At 47.9% G+C, this 21,166-nt stretch overlaps 4 protein-coding genes and 1 long non-coding RNA gene across 5 annotated transcripts in view; 1 reads left to right on the top strand and 4 right to left on the bottom strand.

The window, feature by feature from the left end:
* Positions 1 to 12,698, bottom strand: part of LOC310684217 (uncharacterized protein) — a 43,505-nt gene extending 30,807 nt beyond the window's left edge. Inside the window, exon 1 of the mRNA XM_083454891.1 lies at positions 12,557 to 12,698. The gene's annotated coding sequence lies outside the window, so the exon portion shown is untranslated. The remainder of the gene's footprint in view (positions 1 to 12,556) is intronic.
* Positions 1 to 20,015, bottom strand: part of LOC310684216 (uncharacterized protein) — a 34,584-nt gene extending 14,569 nt beyond the window's left edge. Inside the window, exons 1-3 of the mRNA XM_083454889.1 lie at positions 19,967 to 20,015; positions 18,399 to 18,903; positions 5,083 to 5,164 (exon numbers count right to left, since the gene is read on the bottom strand). Coding sequence (XP_083311015.1) covers positions 5,083 to 5,164; positions 18,399 to 18,812 — 496 coding nt within the window. The 5' untranslated portion in view covers positions 18,813 to 18,903; positions 19,967 to 20,015. The remainder of the gene's footprint in view (positions 1 to 5,082; positions 5,165 to 18,398; positions 18,904 to 19,966) is intronic.
* Positions 1 to 21,166, top strand: part of LOC310684888 — a 239,051-nt gene that overhangs the window by 195,907 nt on the left and 21,978 nt on the right. The window lies entirely within an intron of this gene.
* LOC310684586 (uncharacterized protein) lies at positions 1,251 to 9,630 on the bottom strand. The gene is made up of 4 exons (XM_083455941.1): positions 8,241 to 9,630; positions 6,100 to 6,422; positions 3,171 to 3,402; positions 1,251 to 2,833 (listed from the first exon to the last, which is right to left on the bottom strand). The coding sequence occupies exon 4, from the start codon at positions 2,452 to 2,454 to the stop codon at positions 1,579 to 1,581; it is 876 nt and encodes a 291-aa protein (XP_083312067.1). The 5' UTR covers positions 2,455 to 2,833; positions 3,171 to 3,402; positions 6,100 to 6,422; positions 8,241 to 9,630; the 3' UTR covers positions 1,251 to 1,578.
* LOC310684391 (uncharacterized protein) lies at positions 14,071 to 17,957 on the bottom strand. The gene is made up of 4 exons (XM_083455475.1): positions 17,795 to 17,957; positions 17,410 to 17,536; positions 16,249 to 16,644; positions 14,071 to 16,164 (listed from the first exon to the last, which is right to left on the bottom strand). The coding sequence occupies exons 1-4, from the start codon at positions 17,900 to 17,902 to the stop codon at positions 15,230 to 15,232; spliced, it is 1,566 nt and encodes a 521-aa protein (XP_083311601.1). The 5' UTR covers positions 17,903 to 17,957; the 3' UTR covers positions 14,071 to 15,229.

Genomic DNA, 21,166 nt, shown 5'->3' with positions numbered 1-21,166 from the left:
CACCACTCTGTCAGCCGCTCCACCTCATCTCTATAATCCATTTCACCCTCCCTTTCAGAGATGAGCCCAATCACGGTTGTGTCATCTGCAAATTTGACAACCCTATTACTAGGGTGAGTAGCGACACAATCGTACGTGTAAAGAATATAAAGGAGCGGACTGAGTACGCATCCCTGTGGTGTTCCTATGTTAGTCTTAAGCATATTAGAGGTATAAGGGCCCAACCGAACCCTCTGGGGGCGGTCTGACAAAAAGTCCAATATCCACCCACAAAGTGATAACGGAAGCCCCAGATCTTCCAGTTTAGACATCAGACGTTGTGGTAGAATGGTATTAAATGCCGAGCTAAAATCTAAAAAAAGCAGTCTGGCATACCCCCCCCCCCCCGCTGCTCCAAATGTGCAAGGACGGCATGGAGGGCAATCGCCACAGCGTCCTCTGCCAATCTTTTCGTTTTATAAGCAAATTGGAATGTGTCCAGTCCCTCTGGTAGGCAGGCAATGACATAATTCCGTACCAGCTTTTCAAAGCACTTCATGATTATAGGTGTGAGTGCTACTGGACGAAAATCATTCAGATCTTCCGGGTTAGGTTTTTTTGCTATTGGAACGATAATAGAGGACTTTAGGCAGGATGGAACAATAGCCTGGGCTAGGGATTGATTTAAAATCCCAGTGAAAACTCCTGCTAGTTGATCTGCACAGTCTCTCAATACCCTTCCAGCTACCCCATCTGGCTCTGTGGCCTTCCTTGGGTTGATTCCCTTCAACACCTTCCTCATCTCTTCTTTTTCCACAGAGACTACTACATTCCTTTGTACTGATGATGGTAATGGTGGTGATGATGGCAAAGCCTTCACAGGGAGTGGTGTTGGTGTTGGTAAAGCCTCAGCAGGTGTTGCTAGGCATTCAAATCCTCAGCGAGGGATGCCCCTCCCTCGTCTGCCAGGGAGTCCTTGGATTTACACCCTGTTAATTCTTGTACACCTTGCCACACCTGCCTGTTGTTGTTACTTTGTAGATGATTCTCCAGCCGCTGTCTATACGCCTCCTTTGCTACACGGATACCTCTCTTTAGATCGGCTCTAGCTAAGCTGTACAGCGACTTATTTCCACTTCTGAAAGCAGTATTTCTTGCCTTTAGCAACCCCTGGACCTCCCTTGTCATCCAGGGCTTCCTGTTTGGGTAGATCTTTATCCAGCGCCCCCGTGTTACATTGTCAGTGCAGAACCTAATATAGTCCAACACTATACAAAGAATAAAAATAAAAAGTCCATTATATAAAATGCACTGTAGGGTTTTGAGTCAATAGTCAACTAGTGGATCTTATTCTAATTGTCCCAGCTTTGCAACCCAATCCAAATTGCAACCTTTGCTGTCACCTGATCATCTTGATCTGACAAGAGAAAGGAAACTGTGAAGAAGGCATTAAACACCTTGGCCAAGAACTTGAAAGTCACAGTTCTGGGTAGGTAGTAGAAATAGCTATGGGGCACCAGATGTGGCAAAGAACCCAACTGCAATCCTCACCTCATACGAACTAAGGTCTCCTGAAATTAAATCTGTATACAGCCACTACTATAATTTGCCCCCAATGTGCGTTCTTTGATGGGAAGCGAGGCGGGCGCTCTGACTGAAGCTCTTCCCACATTCTTGGCACTGAAAAGGTTTTTTCTTGTGAATTCCTTGATGGCTCGTGAGTTTGGCCTTCTCAATGAATCTCTTTCCACATTCCAAGCACTGATAGGGTTTCTCCCCTGTATGAATTTTGTGATGGGTTGTGAGATGGGCGCTCTGGGTGAATTTCTTTCCACATTCCAAGCACTGATATGGCTTCTCCCCTGTATGAATTCTTTGATGGACACTGAGAATGGCTCTTTGAATGAAGCTCTTTCCACATTCGAAACACTGATATGGCTTCTCCCCTGTATGACTTCTCTGATGGGAAGTGAAACTTCTTTTCCAAGTGAAACTCTTTCCACATTCCAAGCACTGGTAGGGTTTCTCTCCTGAATGAATCCTCTGATGGACACTGAAATGGCATCTGTCAATGAAGCCCCTTCCACATTCCAAGCACTGATAAGGTTTTTCCCCTTTATGAATTCTCTCATGGGAAGTAAAATTGTTCTTTTTTCTGAAGCTCTTGCCACACTCTTGGCACCGATACAGTTTTTCCCCTGTATGACTTCTCTGATGGGAAGTTAAACTGCGCTTTTTTCTGAAGCCTTTGCCACATTCCAAGCACTGATAGGGTTTCTCCCCTGTATGAATTCTGTGATGGATTGTGAGATGGGTGCTCTGGGTGAATTTCTTTCCACATTCCAAGCACTGATATGGCTTTTCCCCTGTATGAATTCTGAGATGGACATTGAGCTGGCCTTGGTGACTGAAGCTCTTTCCACATTCCAAGCACTGATAGGGTATCTCTCTGGTATGAATTGTTTGATGGGCCATGAGGTGCCCTCTTTGAAGGAAGCTCTTGCCACATTCCAAGCACTGATATGGTTTCTCCCCTGTATGAATTCTTTGATGGACAGTGAGCAGGCCTTGGTGACTGAAGCTCTTTCCACATTCCAAGCACTGATAGGGTGTCTCTCCGGTATGAATTCTCTGATGGACAGTGAGCTGGCTTCTTCGAAAGAAGCTCTTGCCACACTCCAAGCAGTGATAAGGTTTCTCCCCTGTATGAATTCTCCGATGGGAATTTAAACTGCCCTTTTGACTGAAGCTCCTTCCCACACTCTTGGCACTGATAGGGGTTCTCCCCTGTATGAATTCTCTGATGGACAGTGAGCTTGTTTCTCTCCCTGAAGCTCTTTCCACATTCCAAGCACTGATAAGGTTTCTCACCTGTATGAATTCTCTGATGGGAAGTGAAACTTATTTTCCAAGTGAAAGTCTTTCCACATTGCAAGCACTGATATGGTTTCCCCCCAGAATGAAGTATGTGATGGGAAGTGAGCTGGGTGCTCTGACTGAAGCTCTTTCCACATTCAAAGCATCGATAAGGTTTCTCCCTTGAATGAATCCTCTGATGGACAGTGAGTTGGCGTCTGTCAATGAAGCCCCTTCCACATTCCAAGCAGTGATAAGGTTTTTCCCCTGTATGAATTCTCTGATGGGTAGTTAAACTGCCCTTTTGACTGAAGCTCTTCCCACACTCTTGGCACTGATAGGGTTTCTCCCCTGTATGAATTCTCTGATGGACAGTGAGCTTGTTTCTCTCCCTGAAGCTCTTTCCACATTCCAAGCACTGATAGGGTTTCTTCTCAAGGGGATTTCTTTGATCTGAAGTGGAATGGGAGCTCTGACTGAAGCTCTCTCTGCACTCTGAATAGGACTTCCCCACTCTGTGGATTTTGTCGTGGTCTCCCTCGTTCTTCAGCTCCAATTCATCACCACCTGCAACTGAGAGAGAAATACATTGGAGCCTGAGGAAGCAATGGAACCACCAATTATGGAGTACTGCTAAGTAGTGCTTGTGACCCAGGAAGAACTGAAGGGAGTTAGATGTGAGGTCTCCCTACAGGGTTCACTGCCTGAGATTCAAAAAGCCTGGTTATATTCTGGGATGGATTTTGTTTGGCCTAATCATGGGATCTGTGCCATCTCCAATGTCACTCGCCTCTTAAGTCAACTAAGGACAGAAAGAAGCAAGAACAGAAACAAAAAATCTGACGGAGGCTACTTGAACTTCCAGAATCCCTTAGAGGCCTACATTTAAGAAGGCCTTGTGCAGTTCAGAGGAGCCTGGGAAAAATACGGAGGGGTATCTTATCTCCCCCAGGGGCTCTTCAGCTGAGCTCCTTTCCCCCTGCTCAGCACCCTGCGCCTCTGGCGGCCCTGGCCCTATGAGGGGAAGGAGAGGGGTCAGCCTTCCTTCTCCTCCTCCTCTGCATCTGGCCAGATGGTTCCCAGCCCTGCTGGAGTCATGGCTGCTTTCCTGTGCTGCTGCCCCTGGATAAGGGGGCCTGATGGGAGGCTGTGGGGCTGCAGACAGGCCAGCCCTTCAAGAGCAAAAGGGGAGCCATCTTGGAGGGAGATAGGCATGATGATGTTGATGATAATTGTAATAATTTTATTGTTTATAACCCACCCATCTGGCTGGGTATCATGCTTTAAAAAGGCAGAACTGGAGGAAGAATATTCACAGGGAAAACAGTCAATACTCTTCCATTCAATGTTTTCTGTGGGTGTGTTAGAATCCCAGGGGCTGTGGGTGGTGCTGTTGAGCCCCATCGAAAAATCCGAGGCTCCACCCATCTCTTGAATTTCAAAGGAGAAATATTTCTTGAATTTCAAAGGAGAAATATCTCTTGAATTTCAAAGGAGATAGGATGATCCAAGAGGAAGCCTTACCGAGAGAGTCCAAGATCCCACGATTCTCCTCCATGACTTCCTTGTGCAGAGCTCTCTGGTCAGGATCCAGCAACACCCACTCCTCGTCTGTGAAATGCACAGCTACATCTTCAAAGCACACTGGACCCTAAAAGAAAAGGAAAAAGGTTGTCCTCTTAGACAACATCAAGGTGCACGGAGGGGAATGACAGGGGGATGAAAGGGGGGAAACCCCATTGTGCAAATGATGGGGTGAATCCTGGCCACTGTTTGGTGTGGTGTGTAAACTGCTTAGAAGCCTATTTTAGCATTCAGCCCTTCTTTCCTAGGCGGTTCCTCCCACCTTTCCTCTGTGTCCAACCCGTCCATGACATCCTCTTTCCCCACATGGCTCCTTCCTCCTACCTGCTCTGCTTCCACAGGGGCAGCTTCCCCTTCCCCACCAAGAAAAGATGGACAAACAGGTCTTGCTGGCATTGTTCGGTCTCCTACAAGAGAAAAAGGTACGTGCATGCTTCACTCAGAAGGAAAGCTACAGGTGGGCCTTCAAAAAAGTAAGAGTAGCCATGTAAATGTGGACGTTAGTAACCATTTCACAAATTAGTTGTGCTAAAATACATCTCCCTTTCTCTGGGCTCTGGGCTTCATGTGTCTTCTCCAAAAAAGATGTAAAGAACTCACAAATTAGTTTCAAAGACAACATAATGTGATAAAATGGGGGAGAAAAAACTCCTTCCTCCTTACCCAGTGGCCTTACTCTGGAGTCCAACGGAGATCTCTCTGCCTCAGAGGAATCCAGACCCATTTCTGGAAACTGATCCTTCCCCTGCAAGAGCAACAAGCATTCAAAATAATTAGATTAGGGGTATCAGATATCATTCCTCGGATGCTTTCCAAAAAAGGATGACAAAATTAGTAGAGGATTGGGGGATACTCTCCCTCAAGTTTGGAGCCCCATGAAATTATCCAGAGGAAAGTCTCTCTCACCTGCTGCTCTGCCTGACTCAGGAGGAAACCTTCAGCCAGGGCCACCGCCTGGGAACTGGTCTCTGCTCCACATTCCCTCACCCAGCTCTCCATCTCTGGTGGAAGGACAGCCAGGAACTGCTCCAAGATCACCAGGTCCAGCATCTCAGCTTTCGTGTGGGTTTCTGGTTTCAGCCACTGATGGCAAAGGTGGTAGAGTCGGTTGCAAACCTCTCGGGGTCCTTTGGCCTCCTGGTAGCAAAGCCGCCTGAGCTGCTGGCTCTGCACATCTGAGCGGAGGGTGTCCTCCTCACCCAGGATCCTCTGGGCAGACTTTCCCCAGATTCCTCCATGGCTAAGGGTTTCGATGGAATGAAGTCTTGCTGCTTCAGGCCCAGCTGAGTCTTGCTCATCCATCTCTGTTCTCAGGACACCTCCAGGAATTCGAAAGACGTCCCTACGTCTTCTGCCAAGCTCTGCCTGTCCTAATGAGTGGTTTTAGCAAATCCTAAAAAGAAAATATATTTTTCTGATATACAGTGGTGCCTCGCAAGACCAAAATAATTCATTCCGTGAGTTTTTTCGTCTAGCGAATTTTTCGTCTTGCGAAGCACGGTTTCCCATAGGAATGCATTGAAAATCAATTAATGCGTTCCTATGGTCAAAAAAAGTCGGAACAAAGCCAAGTTTGGTACAATATCAGTTTATTAAGTGCTCTTTAGTCACACATACTCTAAAGAGCATTTCAAAAATGGAAGGAAAAATAACTTATCTTTGTAGACATGGCAGAGAAGCATTTTCTAAGACTCTGGGGGACGACTCAAAGACGGTACCTCTTCTCCTCTTTGCTTCTTGGTGAAGAACTTGTCTATGGTCTGCTGTTTCATCCGCCTTTTCAGGACCTCCCTGAAAGACGACATGACCCTCGTGTCGAAACTGTACGCAAGGTCATGGGTCAGGTCCTTGTCATGGTGGTGCCGCTCTGCAAAAGCCTGCACATCTTTCCACTTGAGACAAATGTCCCTCAGTTCTTTGGAGGACAGCCGTTCCTCAGTTGCTTCCTCCTCTTCCAGCGAGGCCTGCTCCTGCGCAGCCCCTGCCTGCAGTTCAACAAGCTCCTGGGTGGTCCACAACAGATCAGGCAATTATTCTTTATCACTTAGCCCGGAAATACTCGACACCTCGACGGGGCCAACTTTGCGCAGCTTTCATAGATTTGAAAGCTGTGTTTGACAGTATTCCGAGGAACTTACTTTGGGATAAACTTGCCTGTTGGGGAATAGATAGAAGGCTCCTGTGGCTTATCTCCCAACTTCATGCCGGGTCCGTGGCCAGGGTGAGATTATCCCCTGCTGGAGACCTGACCAATCCAGTGCCAGTAAATAGGGGTGTTCGCCAGGGTTGTATTCTAGCGCCTCTTCTTTTTAACTTATTTATCAGTGATATGAGGAACCCATTAGCCGTCTCACAAAAATTTATCCACGCCCCGTGTATAGCAGATTACCGTTGCCCTTTACTTCTCTACGCAGATGACGCGGTACTACTCTCTTACTCCAGAGTGGGTTTAAGGAGGGCGCTAAAGATCTTTGCGACATATTGCCACTCTAATCACCTGTCTATCAACCACACCAAGTCCAAAGTACTGATATTTTCAAGGAGTCGAAAACTTTATTCATGGAAACTGGAGGGCATGAAAATTGAACAAGTACATAAATTTAAATATTTAGGAATTTATTTTCAATACAACTTAGGGTGGAAAGCGCACATTGAGTATCTTCAAAATAAGACGAAGGCCCTTTCATACTCCCTCCTCCGTTTTTTCTACTCTGAGGGGGCCCTATTCATCCCTGCGACCTTGAAAGTGTAAAGCATTAAAGTGATGGCTACAATAGCCTATGCTGCACCTTTATGGGCTGCCTTTGCAAACCTCTCACCTTTAGAGTCACTTCAAAGCCAATTCTTACGCCGACTTCTAAAATTACCAACATGTGTAAGTAATGCGGCTATTCGCCTAGAAATGAAGATCCCCTCAGTGGAGTTAGTTATATGGAGGAGAGTTTTGATTTATTGGATATCACTTTGGCATAAACTCCTGAACCACTATCTCATTCAATGCATGTGGCGTAATGACTTCACAAAATTGTGGTGAGGAAAAATCCATGCCAAACTGCTGTCCTATGAGATCTCGCCCACTGAATTGCTCAAGCTGGATCTAAATGTGGCAAAAAGGTGTATTAACCAAAGGCTGGATGACGCGGAGCTATACCAAAATTTCGTAGCTGCTGGTGGAGTATGCTCACCGTTAAACTTTGGCATAACCCCCATCTACCGCGCTCCGTCCTATTTAACATCGCTTATGGCCGCATCTCACCTATATGCCTTCATTAGAGCTAGGTTCAATGTCTTTCCAACAAACGTGCTGAGACATAGATTTTCTAAGGGCCAAGTCCCTTCAATGTGTGCTTGTGAAATGAAAACATCCGAATCTCTTCATCATGTTATGTTTATTTGCCCTTTATATAGCTCAGCCCGTGCTAGCATACTAAATTCCATAATCCAGCCTATGGCTGGCAAACCAGTAGACCTACACCTTGCCTGGGCACTTCAGGATGTGGATCCTTATATTACCCTACAGGTTGCTAAATTCCTAACAGCCGTCCTCTCGTATAAGAGATGGAATGGAATGTTAGCTGATTATTGAAAGCTATAAGAATTTTTTATAATGCCATCAGATACTGATTTTAGAGTAGTCCTTAAAATTTTTTAATTTTAACCTTAAACTTTTCTTATGAATGGCTAATATATGTCCTTGTGAGTTGTGAACGGTGTCATACTACGTGTGTTTTGTATGAGTCCGCTGTTTTATTTGATTTGTTTTGTTCTGTTGTGTCGTGTTTCATTATGGGCGTAAAGCCGAATAAAGATTTTTTTTGAGCTCCTGGGTGGTCAGCTCGTGGTCGTGCTCCTCCACCAGCTCGCTGACGTCCTCCTCTGTGACCTCCAGGCCCATGCTCCTCCCCAGGGAAACAATGTCCTGCACCACTGTTGACTCTGGTGCATCAGAGTCACTTGGTGCCACACAGTCCGGCCACAGGCTGCGCCAAGCGCAATTCAAATTCCTCTGGCTGATCCCATTCCAGGCCGTGGTGATCATCTTCAAGCAGGTGACGATGTCAAAGTGCTCCTTCCAGAATTCCCGCAGGGTGATGGTGGTGCAATCGGTCACCTCGAAGCATCGCCTGAAAAGCTCCTTGGTGTACAGTTTCTTGAAATTGGCGATGACCTGCTGATCCATCGGCTGGAGAAGTGGTGTGGTGTTAGGCGGCAGGAACATGATGTTTATGAAGCTGAACTCCTCCAACAAGTCCGCCTCAAGGCCTTTAGGATGAGCAGGAGCATTGTCCATCAAGAGCAAAGCCTTCAGTGGCAGGTCATTGTCCAGCAGGTACTGTTTGACAGCAGGGCCAAAAGCAAGATTGACCCAGTCCACAAACAGCACACGTGTGACCCAAGCCCTACTGTTGGATCGCCACATGACACTCAGCTGCTCCTTGTCGACCTTGTGTCTCTTGAAGGCCCGTGGGTTCTCAGAGTGGTACACCAGCAGGGGCTTGATCTTCAGGTCGCCGCTTGCGTTGGAGCAGGGTCAGACGGTCCTTCATGGGCTTGTGGCCAGGCAACCTGGCCTCCTCCTGAGTAATGGATGTCCTTTTGGGCATCCTCTTCCAAAACAGCCCGGTCTCGTCACAGTTGAAGACCTGCTGTGGAACGTAGCCCTCCGTCTTCACAACCTCCAGGAACTCCGCTGCAAAGTCTTCAGCCGCAGGAACATCTGAACTGGCAGCCTCTCCATGCCTGACCACCCTGTGGATTCCAGATCTGGTCTTGAACCGGTCAAACCAGCCTCTGCTTGCCTTGAAGACTTCAGGCTCGCCTGAGGTTCCTGGCTGTTGCTGGACGAGGTCTGCGTGCAAGGCCTTGGCCTTCTCACAAATTGCGGCCTCAGTCACTGTGTCCCCTGCACGCCGCTTCTCTTCTAACCAGATGAGCAGCAGCTTCTCCACCTCCTCCAGAACAGCTGGGCGGTTCTTGACGATCCTGGTGACTCCCTTGGCCACGTCCGTCGCAAGGATCTTCTCCCTCATCTTCAGGATGGTCCCGATGGTTGATGGATTCCTCCCGTACTCCCTGGCGAGGTCCGTCACACGCATTCCACCGTCGTGCTTCCGGATGATCTCCTTCTTCATTTCCAGGGTGACCTTCTCCTTCTTCCTCTCGCTGGCTTCCACAGCAGCAGTCTTCTTGGGCCCCATGGCAGCACTGCTCCTACTTTCGCAAACCCCAAAAAGAGAAAATCAGTGCTGCGCATCCAAAAAATCCAAAAGCACCAAACCTCCCATAAAACAATTCCCTGACCCCCCTCCAGCCACCCTGCACACAGAAATCCAAAGCCAGATTTTTTTTTTTCAAAAAAGGCAGTTTTCCCCAATGGTCACAGCAAGTCAGAAAGCTGCAGAAAAACCTGCAAAAGCTTCCAGATTCTTGCAAACCCCTTCTCAACAATTCCCTGAACCACCCCAGCCACCCACCACACAGAAATCCAAAGCCAGATTTTTTTTTTCAAAAAAGGCAGTTTGGCCCAATGGTCACAGCAAGTCAGAAAACTGCAGAAAAACCTGCAAAAGCTTCCAGATTCTTGCAAACCCCTTCTCAACAATTCCCTGAACCCCCCCAGCCACCCACCACACAGAAATCCAAAGCCAGGAAATTTTTTTTTCAAAAAATGCAGTTTGCCCCAATGGTCCCAAAAAATCAGAAAAAAATCAGAAAAACCCCCACAAGCTTCCAGATTCCTGCAAACCCCTTCTCAACAGAAATCCAAAGCCAGATTTTTTTTTTCAAAAAATGCAGTTTGCCCCAAAGGTCACAAAAAATCAGAAAAAAATCAGAAAAAACCCACAAGCTTCCAGATTCTTGCAAACCCCTTCTCAACAGTTCCCTGAACACCCCCAGCCACCCTCCACTCAGAAATCCAAAGCCTGATTTTTTTTTTTCAAAAAGTGCAGTTTGCCCCAATGGTCCCAAAAAATCAGGAAAAATCAGGAAAAAACCCCCACAAGCTTCCAGATTCTTGCAGACCCTTCCCCAACACCAAGTCCTTCAATTCCTAACACCCCAACCCAAAATCCAAAAACCCCAAAAAAGTTTTAAAAAGTTTTAAAAGTTTAACTTACCAAATGGCTGCAAAAGAAGTTCTGGAAAATCTTCAAAAAATCACAGAAGTCTTCAAAAATCGCAGAAATCGCAAAAACGGCTACCAGACCGCGTGCTATGAGTTGCTCCTCGAAATCAAGTCGCAACTGCACCTCTTGAAGCAATGCACCCTGGGTTTTAACGGTTTTAAGAAAAAGGAAACAAACTTGCAAGACGTTTTTGTCTTGCGAAGCAAGCCCATGGGGAAATTCGTCTTGCGAAGCACCTCTGAAAACGGAAAACCCTTTCGTCTTGCAGGTTTTTCGTCTTGCGAGGCATTTGTCTTGCGGGGCACTACTGTACCGGTAAATCTGATACACAGTCAGGTGAATAGAAATATTCCCTTGGCAAGTGTGGATGAGTCTTGCTAGGAACCAGGGATGGACTGCACCACAACTCAGACTGAGTTTTCTTTAAAAAATAAAGGAAGGAAGGAAGGAAGGAAGGAAGGAAGGAAGGAAGGATGTCATCTGGACCCAGGGCAATAGTGGGGGTCCCTCCCACCCCCAAATGTCAGGCCACATTTATTTCCTGCTTCTGCCTCATGTTCCAGCACTTGCAATCTCCTACATTCTCAAGACTCCTGGGGTGGGTCCCTCTCTCTTTATTCTGAGGGCCAGAACTTCACCTGGCCAAAGAACAGGTGGGTGGGACCAAATAACTTGTGTGTGAGGCCAAAAGATGGTGTTTTAAATAGAGAGAGATATAGTATTTCGCTTATTTCTGTGATAGTAACAATTTTATACTCTTCTTAATATTGTGATATGCTGTTTTAATCTGCCATGGGAATTTTGGGTGAACATCAAGTAATTGATTATGATGATGGGGGAGGGAACTTGTCACAGGAGGAGGGGAGACCAGCTAGAATCATCCCTACCTCTTGGCCTCCCTCATCTGAATCTCCTGCCTCTGGATCTACATTGCTCTCTGCCACAGATTCTCCCCGCTCACTAAGCCCTGTTACCTCCTCAGCTTCAGACACCTCCTCCTCCTCCCAGGCTTCTCCCTCTGACCACTCATCATTGCCCCCAATCCCCTCCCCTGGCCCAGAGCCGCCTTCCCTTGCGGGTTCCCCAGCTGGTCCCCTCACCATTCCTCTGTGCCCACTCAGTCCATGCAGCTCCCTCCTTGCATCCTTTATTCTGTTGTCACCAGATTGGGCTCTGCTTTCCTTTTGGGTGAGGACAGTCCAGCCTCCAGCCTCCTGCTCTCAGCTGCCAACCTGGGGCACCTTTTGGGAAGCCCACCAGCAGGCCTGGAGCCCAGGGCAACTCTCTCCCCCTGCACTTCCCAACAGCTGGCATTCAGAAGCGTGGCAGCCTCCAACTGTGGGGGCCAGGAGCCTGAATCGGCCTCATCCTCTTCTAAAGCCATCTGGCTTGGTGGCCATCCCTTCCTCCTGTGGATGGGCGTTCCATGGGTCTAACTGCGCACTGTGACATGGAAGGACTTTGTTTATCATAGAGGCCAAGGTTTTAGTTCTACTCACCTAAACATTAGGAAGAACTTCCTGACAGTAAGAGCTGTTTGACAGTGGAATTTGCTGCCAAGGAGTGTGGTGGAGTCTCCTTCTTTGGAGGTCTTTAAGCAGAGGCTTGACAACCATATGTCAGGAGTGCTCTGATGGTGTTTCCTGCTTGGCAGGGGGTTGGACTCGATGGCCCTTGTGGTCTCTTCCAACTCTATGATTCTATGTTTCCACCTGGGCTAACGAATGTAATTGATTCCTCAATCCCATCGGGATTCCATTGCATGCCCTTTTCTTCCTGACTAAAGCCCCCCCCCCTCCCCAAAGGGGCAAGCGGCGTCTTGATGCAAAGGAAGAAGAAACTTGCAGACCTCCTGCTACTTGCAGCCTCCCTGGTTTTGCAGAGAGGAAGGGGGGCGGAACCTCTTATTCCTGGCTTGGGGATCCCCCTGCAGGAGCTGAGCAGGCTCCCCATGGACCCGCCCCACTTCTCCCCAATGCACCCTAAGGCAGAAAAGAGAGGAAACTCACCAGGTCCCTGAAGGGAAACTGCAGCGGAGACGAAAGCCACCTTCCCCCTCTTGCAGGGAGGAAGCTGGGAAAGTGGGATGGGCTTCTGCTCGGGAGGACCGCATCCCCCCCTTATTTCCTGTCCTCTCTAGGAATGCAGCTCCGTTCCTTTTAACCCTTGGCGAGCCGGGCGCCCCAGCTTCCCCACAGCACCTTGAAAGGATCGAGACCTGAACTCTGAGGCCAAACACTGCCTTAAAACCGCACCTGCCTCTTCCCAACCCCATTTCCGTCGGCGTTACTCTCTTCTTTTTTCTTCCTAATACAGTGGTACCTCGGGTTACGAACTTAATTCGTTCTGAAGGTCTCCTGAGGTACCACTTTAGCTAATGGGGCCTCCTGCTGACGCCGTGCGATTTCTGTTCTCATCCTGAGGTAAAGTACTTAACCTGAGGTACTACTTCCGTGTTAGTGCAGTCTGTAACCTGAAGTGTTTGCAACCTGAGGTGTTTGTAACCCAAGGCACCACTGTAAAGCATTTTCCTTTTAATATTTCCTATTTTCCCAAATAAAGAAAACCCTTCTTGTGATATGTGGAAGCTCTAGATAAACTTACATACAGTGGTACCTCGGGTTAAGTACTTAATTCGTTCTGGAGGTCCGTTCTTAACCAGAAGCACCACTTTAACTAATGGGGCTTCCTGCTGCTGCCGCGCCGCCGGAGCATGATTTCTGTTCTCATCCTGAAGCAAAGTTCTTAACCCGAGGTACTATTTCTGGGTTAGCGGAGTCTGTAACCTAAAGCGTATGTGACCTGAGGTACCACTGTATAACTATTTGTATCACTATGTAGAACTAAAATCCGTTAGACATTCGAAAACTCAGGCGCAAATGAAAAAATGGAAAAACACGCAGCGGAAGCTGTACAACGTCCAAGGCGCGTTCGAAAACAGAAGCAATTACTTCCAGGGTTTTGGCATTTGAAAACCGAAACATTCAGCTTCAAAGACTCTAAAAAACCGAACTTCCGATGTATATAAAATAAGCTTTATTGGTCTTGTATCTTTTAGATGTCACTATATAAACTTGCTTCTCCCGCCTCACAATCAGCAACGGAAATGAGGATGGAAACTTTGTACCTGGGATGCAACATCATATTGAAACAATGCAATGAGATTCTATTCCCTCTTAAACGCATTCGTGCCTTTGGTCTTCCCTTCATCTTCTTCCTTCCATCTTTGAAGGCATACCCTGGAGGACCCTAAAGCAAACAAACTTATCCTTCTCTTGCTCCCTTTGGCGTAGGATGAACCAAGAACTCTGCTTCCTCATGGATACAATTCTTTCCTCTTGGCATACGCACATTGTGAGTGATCGGAGGACAGCAGAAAGGGAACCCTTGACTTAATACTTTCCTTTCTTCTGTGAGAAGCTTAAGTATGTGAATTGCTCATGTGATCAGAATTTGCTTCTACATCACCGGTTCATGACCCAGGGGAGGAAATACTTGAAACAAAAACTCAGAACCAAGAGAATGAGAGCAATCTCAGCATCCTGCAAGGACCTGGTTTATTCAAACTATTGCAATAGGACGGTCTGGCTAACCAGTTGTTCAGCAGAACGGCTAGTTCAAAAAGACTGCCAGGAGGCATGTTAGAAGAAAGATTATATACACAGCACACAAAGACTCATAAAATGCCACAACACTCTTCCACTTGCATCAAGAAAAGTTACAGATCATGGGGTGCGTGGCTTCATGCGGATATCGACTCCTCTGAAATTACCTTGCGGTGTCCCAGAGTGCCCAAGTCATTTGAGTCTCATATGTCTCACTTTGACACCATGCCCATGGCAACCAGGACTTCCATGGGACTGTTGACATTTCAATCCCATATCTTACTTCCCTGGTACCAAAAGATGTCAAAGACCTTTGAGGAGATTTGTGAGTTCTCACACGGATGCTAGCTCAACTCCTCCCTCTTTCTCCGAACATCACCTGCCCTTTTGGGGTCAGATAAGGCTGGAAGCGGCAGGCAATGTACACATCACAGTACAGGAGGGTGGCATGAGGATTACAAAATGCAGGCATACAAAAATCATGCCTAATACATTCTATTGAACAGGCTAAATGCAATAAGTACTAGAACACTTCGGACAGAGTAAAAGTCTTTAATATCTAATATTCAATCAACTATCACAAATTTTACCCAAAATCCTTCCTAGGAAAGTTCAGCGTGGATAGTAATCTCATCAGTGTCACCAAATCACTCTTATCCCTCACCCCAGGCATGATGTGAAGAAAATATTCAATGAATGAATCTTTATTTGCATCAGCCCCCGGCCATACCAATAAATCAACAATATGATATACAAAGAATAAGAATAAAAAGTCCATTATATAAAATGCACTGTAGGGTTTTGAGTCAATAGTCAACTAGTGGATCTTATTCTAATTGTCCCAGCTTTGCAACCCAATCCAAATTACAACCTTTGCTGTCACCTGCTCGTCTTGATCTGCCAAGAGAAAGGAAACTGTGAAGAAGGCATTAACACCTTGGCCAAGAACTTGTAAATCAGTTCTTGGGTATGTTGTAGGAATTACTATAGGGCACCAGATGTGGCAAAGAACCCAACTGCAATCCTCACCTCATATGAACTAAGGTCTCCTGAAATTAAATCTGTATACAGTCACTACTATAATTTGCCCCCAATGTGCGTTCTTTGATGGGAAGCGAGGCGGGCGCTCTGACTAAAGCTCTTCCCACATTCTTGGCACTGAAATAGTTTTCTCTTGTGAATTCCTTGATGGCTCGTGAGTTTGGCCTTCTCAATGAATCTCTTTCCACATTCCAAACACTGATAGGGTTTCTCCCCTGTATGAATTTTGTGATGGGTTGTGAGATGGGCACTCTGGGTGAATTTCTTTCCACATTCCAAGCACTGATATGGCTTCTCCCCTGTATGAATTCTTTGATGGACACTGAGAAGTGCTCTGTGAATGAAGCTCTTTCCACATTCGAAACACTGATATGGCTTCTCCCCTGTATGACTTCTCTGATGGGAAGTGAAACTTGTTTTCCAAGTGAAACTCTTTCCACATTCCAAGCACTGAAAGGGTTTCTCCCCCGAATGAATCCTATGATGGACAGCGAGCTGGCGTATGTCAATGAAGCCCCTTCGACATTCCAAGCACGGATAAGGTTTCTCCCCCGAATGACTCCTCTGATGCACACTGAAATGGCGTCTGTCAATGAAGCCCCTTCCACATTCCAAGCACTGATAAGGTTTTTCCCCTTTATGAATTCTCTCATGGGAAGTAAAACTGTTCTTTTTTCTGAAGCATTTGCCACACTCTTGGCACTGATAGCGTTTCTCCCCTGTATGACTTCTCTGATGGACAGTGAGCTGGCTTTTTATTCTGAATTTCTTTCCACATTCCAAGCACTGATAAGGTTTTTCCCCTGTATGAATTGTTTGATGGAAGGTGAGCTGGCCTTTGTGTCTGAAGCTCTTTCCACATTCTTGGCACTGAAATAGTTTCACCTCACTGTGAATTCTTTGATGGATCGTGAGTTTGGCCTTCTCAATGAATGTCTTTCCACATTCCAAGCACTGATAGGGTTTCTCCCCTGTATGAAATCTTTGATGTACAGTAAGCTGGCCTCTGTGACTGAAGCTTTTTCCACATTCTAAGCAGTGATAAGGTTTCTCACCTGTATGAATTCTGTGATGGGTTGTGAGATGGGATCTGTGGGTGAATTTCTGTCCACATTGCAAGCACTGATATGGTTTTTCCCCTGTATGAATTCTCTGATGGGTAGTTAAACTGCCCTTTTGACTGAAGCTCTTTCCACACTCTTGGCACTGATAGGGTTTCTCCCCTGTATGAATTCTCTGATGGACAGTGAGCTTGTTTCTCTCCCTGAAGCTCTTTCCACATTCCAAGCACTGATAGGGTTTCTTCTCAAGGGGATTTCTTTGATTTGAAGTGGAATGGGAGCTCTGACTGAAGCTCTCTCTGCACTCTAAATATGGATAGGACTTCCCCACTCTGTGGATTTTGTTGTGGTCTCCCTCGTTCTTCAGCTCCAATTCATCACCACCTGCAACTGAGAGAGAAACAGATTGGAGCCTCATGGGATCTGTCCCATCTCCAATGTCACTCGTCTCTTTGGTCAACCCAGGAGAGAAAGAAGCAAGAACGGAAACAAAAAACCTGACAGAAGCTACTTGAACTTCCTGAATCCCTTAGAAGCCTACATTTAAGAAGGCCTTGTGCAGTTCAGAGGAGCCTAGAAAAAATACGGAGGGGTATCTTATCTCCCCCAGAGGCTCTTCAGCTGAGCTCCTTTCCCCCTGATCAGCACCCTGCGCCTCTGGCAGCCCTGGCTCTATGAGGGGAAGGAGAGGGGTCACCCTTCCTTCTCCTTCTCCTCCTCTGCATCTGGCCAGATGGTTCGCAGCCCTGCTGGAGTCATGGCTGCTTTCCTGAGGCCCTTCCTGTGCTGCTGCCCCTGGAGAAGGAGCCCTGATGGGAGACTGTGGGGCTGCAGACAGGCCAGCCCTTCAAGAGCAAAAGGGGAGCCATCTTGGAGGGGGTTAGGCATGATGATGATGATAATAATTGTAATAATTGTATTATTTATAACCTGCCCATCTGGCTGGGTTTCATGCTTTGAAAAGGCAGAACTGGAGGAAGAATATTCACAGGGTGAGCAGCCAATACTCTTCAATCCAAGATTTTCTGTGGGAGTGTGAGAATCCCAGGGACTGTGGGTGGTGCTGTTGAGCTCCATCGAAAAATCAGGGGTTCCTCCCATAGAGATATGCCTTAAATTTCAAAGGAGATAGGATGATCCAAGAGGAAGCCTTACCAAGAGAGTCCAAGATCCCACGATTCTCCTCTGTGACTTCCTTGTGCAGAGCTCTCTGGTCAGGATCCAGGAACGCCCACTCCTCGTCTGTGAAATGCACAGCTACATCTTCAAAGCACACTGGACCCTAAAATAAAAGGAAAAAGGTTGTCCTCTTAGACAACATCAAGGTGCACGGAGGGGAATGATCGGGGGGATGAGAGAGGGAAAGCCCCATTGTGCAACTGATGGGGTGAATCCTGTCCACTGTTTGGTGTGGTGTGTAAACTGCTTAGAAGCCTATTTTAGCATTCAGCCCTTCTTTCCTAGGCGGTTCCTCCCACCTTTCCTCTGTGTCCAACCCGTCCATGACATCCTCTTTCCCCACCTGGCTCCTTCCTCCTACCTGCTCTGCTTCCACAGGGGCAGCTTCCTCTTCGCCACCAAGGAAAGATGGACAAACAGGTCTTGCTGGCATCGTTTGGTCTCCTACGAGAGAAAAAGGTAAGTGCATGCTTCACTCAGAAAGAAAGCTACAGGTGGGCCTTCAAAAAATTAAGGGTAGCCATGTAAACGTGGACGTTGGTAACCATTTCACATATTAGTTGTGCTAAAATACATCTCCCCTCCTCTGGGCTTCATGCGTCTTCTCCCAAAAAGATGTAGAGAACTCACAAATTAGTTTCGAAAACAACATAATGTGGTAAAATGGGGGAGAAATAACTCCTTCCTCCTTACCCAGTGGCCTTACTCTGGAGTCCAACAGAGCTCTCTCTGCCTCAGAAGAATCCAGACCCATTTCTGGAAACTGACCCTTCCCCTGCAAGAGCAACAAGCATTCAAAAGAATTAGATTCGAACTGGAATGGTAAAGGACACAAACACTTTAGGGGTATCGGATATCATTCCTCGGATCCTTTCCAAAAAAAGGATGACAAAATTAGTAGAGAATTGGGGGATACTCTCAGAGTTCAGAGCCCTTTGGGGTATCCAGAGGAAAGTCTCTCTCACCTGCTGCTCTGCCTGCTTTCTCTCCTCTGCCTGACTCAGGAGGAAACCTTCGGCCAGGGCCACCGCCTGGGAACTGCTCTCCGCTCCACATCCCCTCACCCAGCTCTCCATCTCTGGTGGAAGGACAGCCAGGAACTGCTCCAAGATCAGCAGGTCCAGCATCTCAGCTTTTGTGTGGGTTTCTGGTTTCAGCCACTGACGGCAAAGGTGGTAGAGTCGGTTGCAAACCTCTCGGGGTCCTTTGGCCTCCTGGTAACAAAGCCGCCTGAGCTGCTGGCTCTGCACACCTGAGCGGAGGGTGTCCTCCTCACCCAGGATCCTTTGGACAGACTTTCCCCAGATTTCTCCATGGCTAAGAGTTTGGATGGAATGAAGTCTTGCTGCTTCAGGCCCAGCTGAGTCTTGCTCATCCATCTCTGTTCTCAGGACACCTCCAAGAAAACAAAAGAAGTCCCTACGTCTTCTGCCAAATTCTGCCTGTCCTAATGAGAGGTTTTAGCAAATCCTAAAAAGTAAATATATTTTTCTGATATAAAACTGATACACAGTCAGGTGAATAGAAACGTTCGCTCCCAAGCGTGGATGAGTCTTGCTAGGAACCAGGGCTGCACTGCACCACAACTCAGACTGACCTTTCTTTAAAAAATAAAGGAAGGAAGAAGGAAGGAAGGAAGGAAGTCAGAATGGATGAGAAGGAAGGAAGGAAGTGAGTGAGTCATCTGTACTGAGTGTAACTGGGACCCAAGGCAATATTGGGGGTCCCTCCCACCCCCAAATGTCAGGGCACATTTCTTTCCTGCTTCTCTCTCATGTTCCAGCACTTGCAATCTCCCATATTCTCAAGACTCCTGGGGTGGGTCCCTCTTTCTTTATTCTGAGGGCCAGATCTTTACCTGGCCACCCACCTGAGGACCAGAGCTTCACCTGGTGAACCCCGAGAGCCAAGTGGGTGGGGCCAAATAACTTGTGGGCAGGGCTGGAATCCTCCCTGCGTCTTGGCCTCCCTCATCCTAATCTGCTGCTTCTGCATTTAGATTGCTCTCTGCCACAGATTCCCCTCGCTCACTAAGCCCTGTTACCTCCTCAGCTTCAGACACCTCCTCCTCCTCCCAGGCTTCTCCCTCTGACCACTCATCATTGCCCCCAAACCCCTCCCCTGGCCCAGAGCCGCCTTCCCTTGCGGGTTCCCCAGCTGGTCCCCTCACCATTCATCTGTGCCCACTCAGTCCATGCAGCTCCCTCCTTGCCTCCTTTATTCTGTTGTCACCAGGTTGGGCTCTGCTTTCCTTTTGGGTGAGGACAGTCCAGCCTCCTGTTCTCTCAGGTGCCAACCTGGGGCCTCTTCTGGGAAGCCCACCAGCAGGGCTGGAGCCCAGCAGCTGTCATTCAGAAGGATGCCTCCCTGGCCCCCGTGGCTGGCCTTCTGCGCTGTTCCTTGGAAGCCTTGCAAAGCGGAGCTCCCCAGGCCCCCTTCCCTCTCTTCTTGGGGGACCCTCCTGGCAGCCCTGCCCCCTGGGGACTCCCCCATCTCCCCAACACAACCTAAGCGGAAGAGAAAGGAGACTCACCGGATCCCAGAAGGCGCCACCGAGGCAGCACTTGCGGAGCACAGAGACAACAGCCCTTCTTCTCTCGCAGGAAGAGATGGGAGACAGCCTCCTCCCTTTATTTCCTGTCCTCTCTAGGAATCTAGCTCCGTTGCTTTTAACCCTTGGCGAGCCGGGCGCACCCAGCTCCCCCCCCCCCGCGAAGCCGGAGCCCCGGGCATGGCTTGCACCCAGAAGGGGGAGCCTTATTTGGGGGACCCTCTGGACTGGCTTCTGAGCTGCTCCCTCCCTCGGAAACAGAAGCAGGAGGAGCACGAAGGCAGCTCTGGCCTACAGTAGCTTCTACTATAATAAAACCACCCATCAAAGTCCAACAGACTCTTTCTTGTTGCTTTTCATTGTGGCACCCCAATTGAACTGTGACAAAATCTTTATTGTCCCTGTAAAATCCATTGAAGATTGTATTTATATTTCATATAGGAGAGGCTCTAGACTCCCTAGTCCAGTCTACTTCACAGCTTTGCAGTCTCTTGCACCCAACTGAGGGCTTCGAGTCTGCTGCTCGAAAAAATAAAGTAGGTGGCACCTGCGTTATGAAATTAGCCACATTCTGAGGGCCATAGCTAAGCAGTTTATAAATTCTTCATAAACCAACAATGTCCCAAAGAATAATGGAAATTGTAATATTGTGCTGGACCCGGGGGTAACCCTTGAAATGCAGTCCAGGACTGGTACAGAATCCAAAGGTTCTGCTAGGAGCCAGTCCGACAGGGCCAAGGCAGGAAACCAGGCAAGGACAGGTACAGGATCTCAGGCAGGATCTAGCATACAGCAATGTTGCTCCCGCAACCTGGGGCGGGGTCCGACAGCCTTTTATCTTTGTCGGGGTAGTGGCCGGTCCTGATCCCCCGGCGATTCACCTCCCTGTTTCGCGAGCACTCATCCTGCGAATACTAAGGTCTCTCCTTCTCTCAGACTTCAGTCTCTGCAGCTCTGGAGACATCGGTGGGCTCCTAGACCCAGGGGCCGCCTCAGCCTCCCTTGACCAAACTGGTAGTGGAGCAGCTGTAAGTGATGGCCCAGCTGGGAACCCCCACATCTGGAGCCAGGGCAGGCTCAGGCCCCTGACTCGACCCAGCTGGTGTTTGTTGCAGGGGGAACCTGTGCCGACTGGGACTCTTCAGGATCAAGCCCCAGACTTGGTTCAGGTGATACCTGAGG

Source organism: Podarcis tiliguerta (assembly GCF_965153285.1).
Source record: "Podarcis tiliguerta genome assembly, chromosome: 8".
NCBI lineage: Eukaryota > Metazoa > Chordata > Lepidosauria > Squamata > Lacertidae > Podarcis > Podarcis tiliguerta.
The sequence above is the reverse complement of the archived record's forward strand: the minus strand, read 5'-3'. Positions and strand labels throughout refer to the sequence as shown.

Coding starts and splice junctions, on each gene's coding strand:
- LOC310684586 (XM_083455941.1), bottom strand. CDS start 2,454: ATGGCCCATCAAACAATTCATACCAGAGAGATACCCTATCAGTGCTTG.
- LOC310684391 (XM_083455475.1), bottom strand. CDS start 17,902: ATGCACTTACCTTTTTCTCTCGTAGGAGACCAAACGATGCCAGCAAGA. Junction 17,537..17,794: donor CCCCTGTGGAAGCAGAGCAG/GTAGGAGGAAGG, acceptor CTTTTATTTTAG/GGTCCAGTGTGCTTTGAAGA. Junction 16,165..16,248: donor CCATCACAGAATTCATACAG/GTGAGAAACCTT, acceptor GATTTCATACAG/GGGAGAAACCCTATCAGTGC.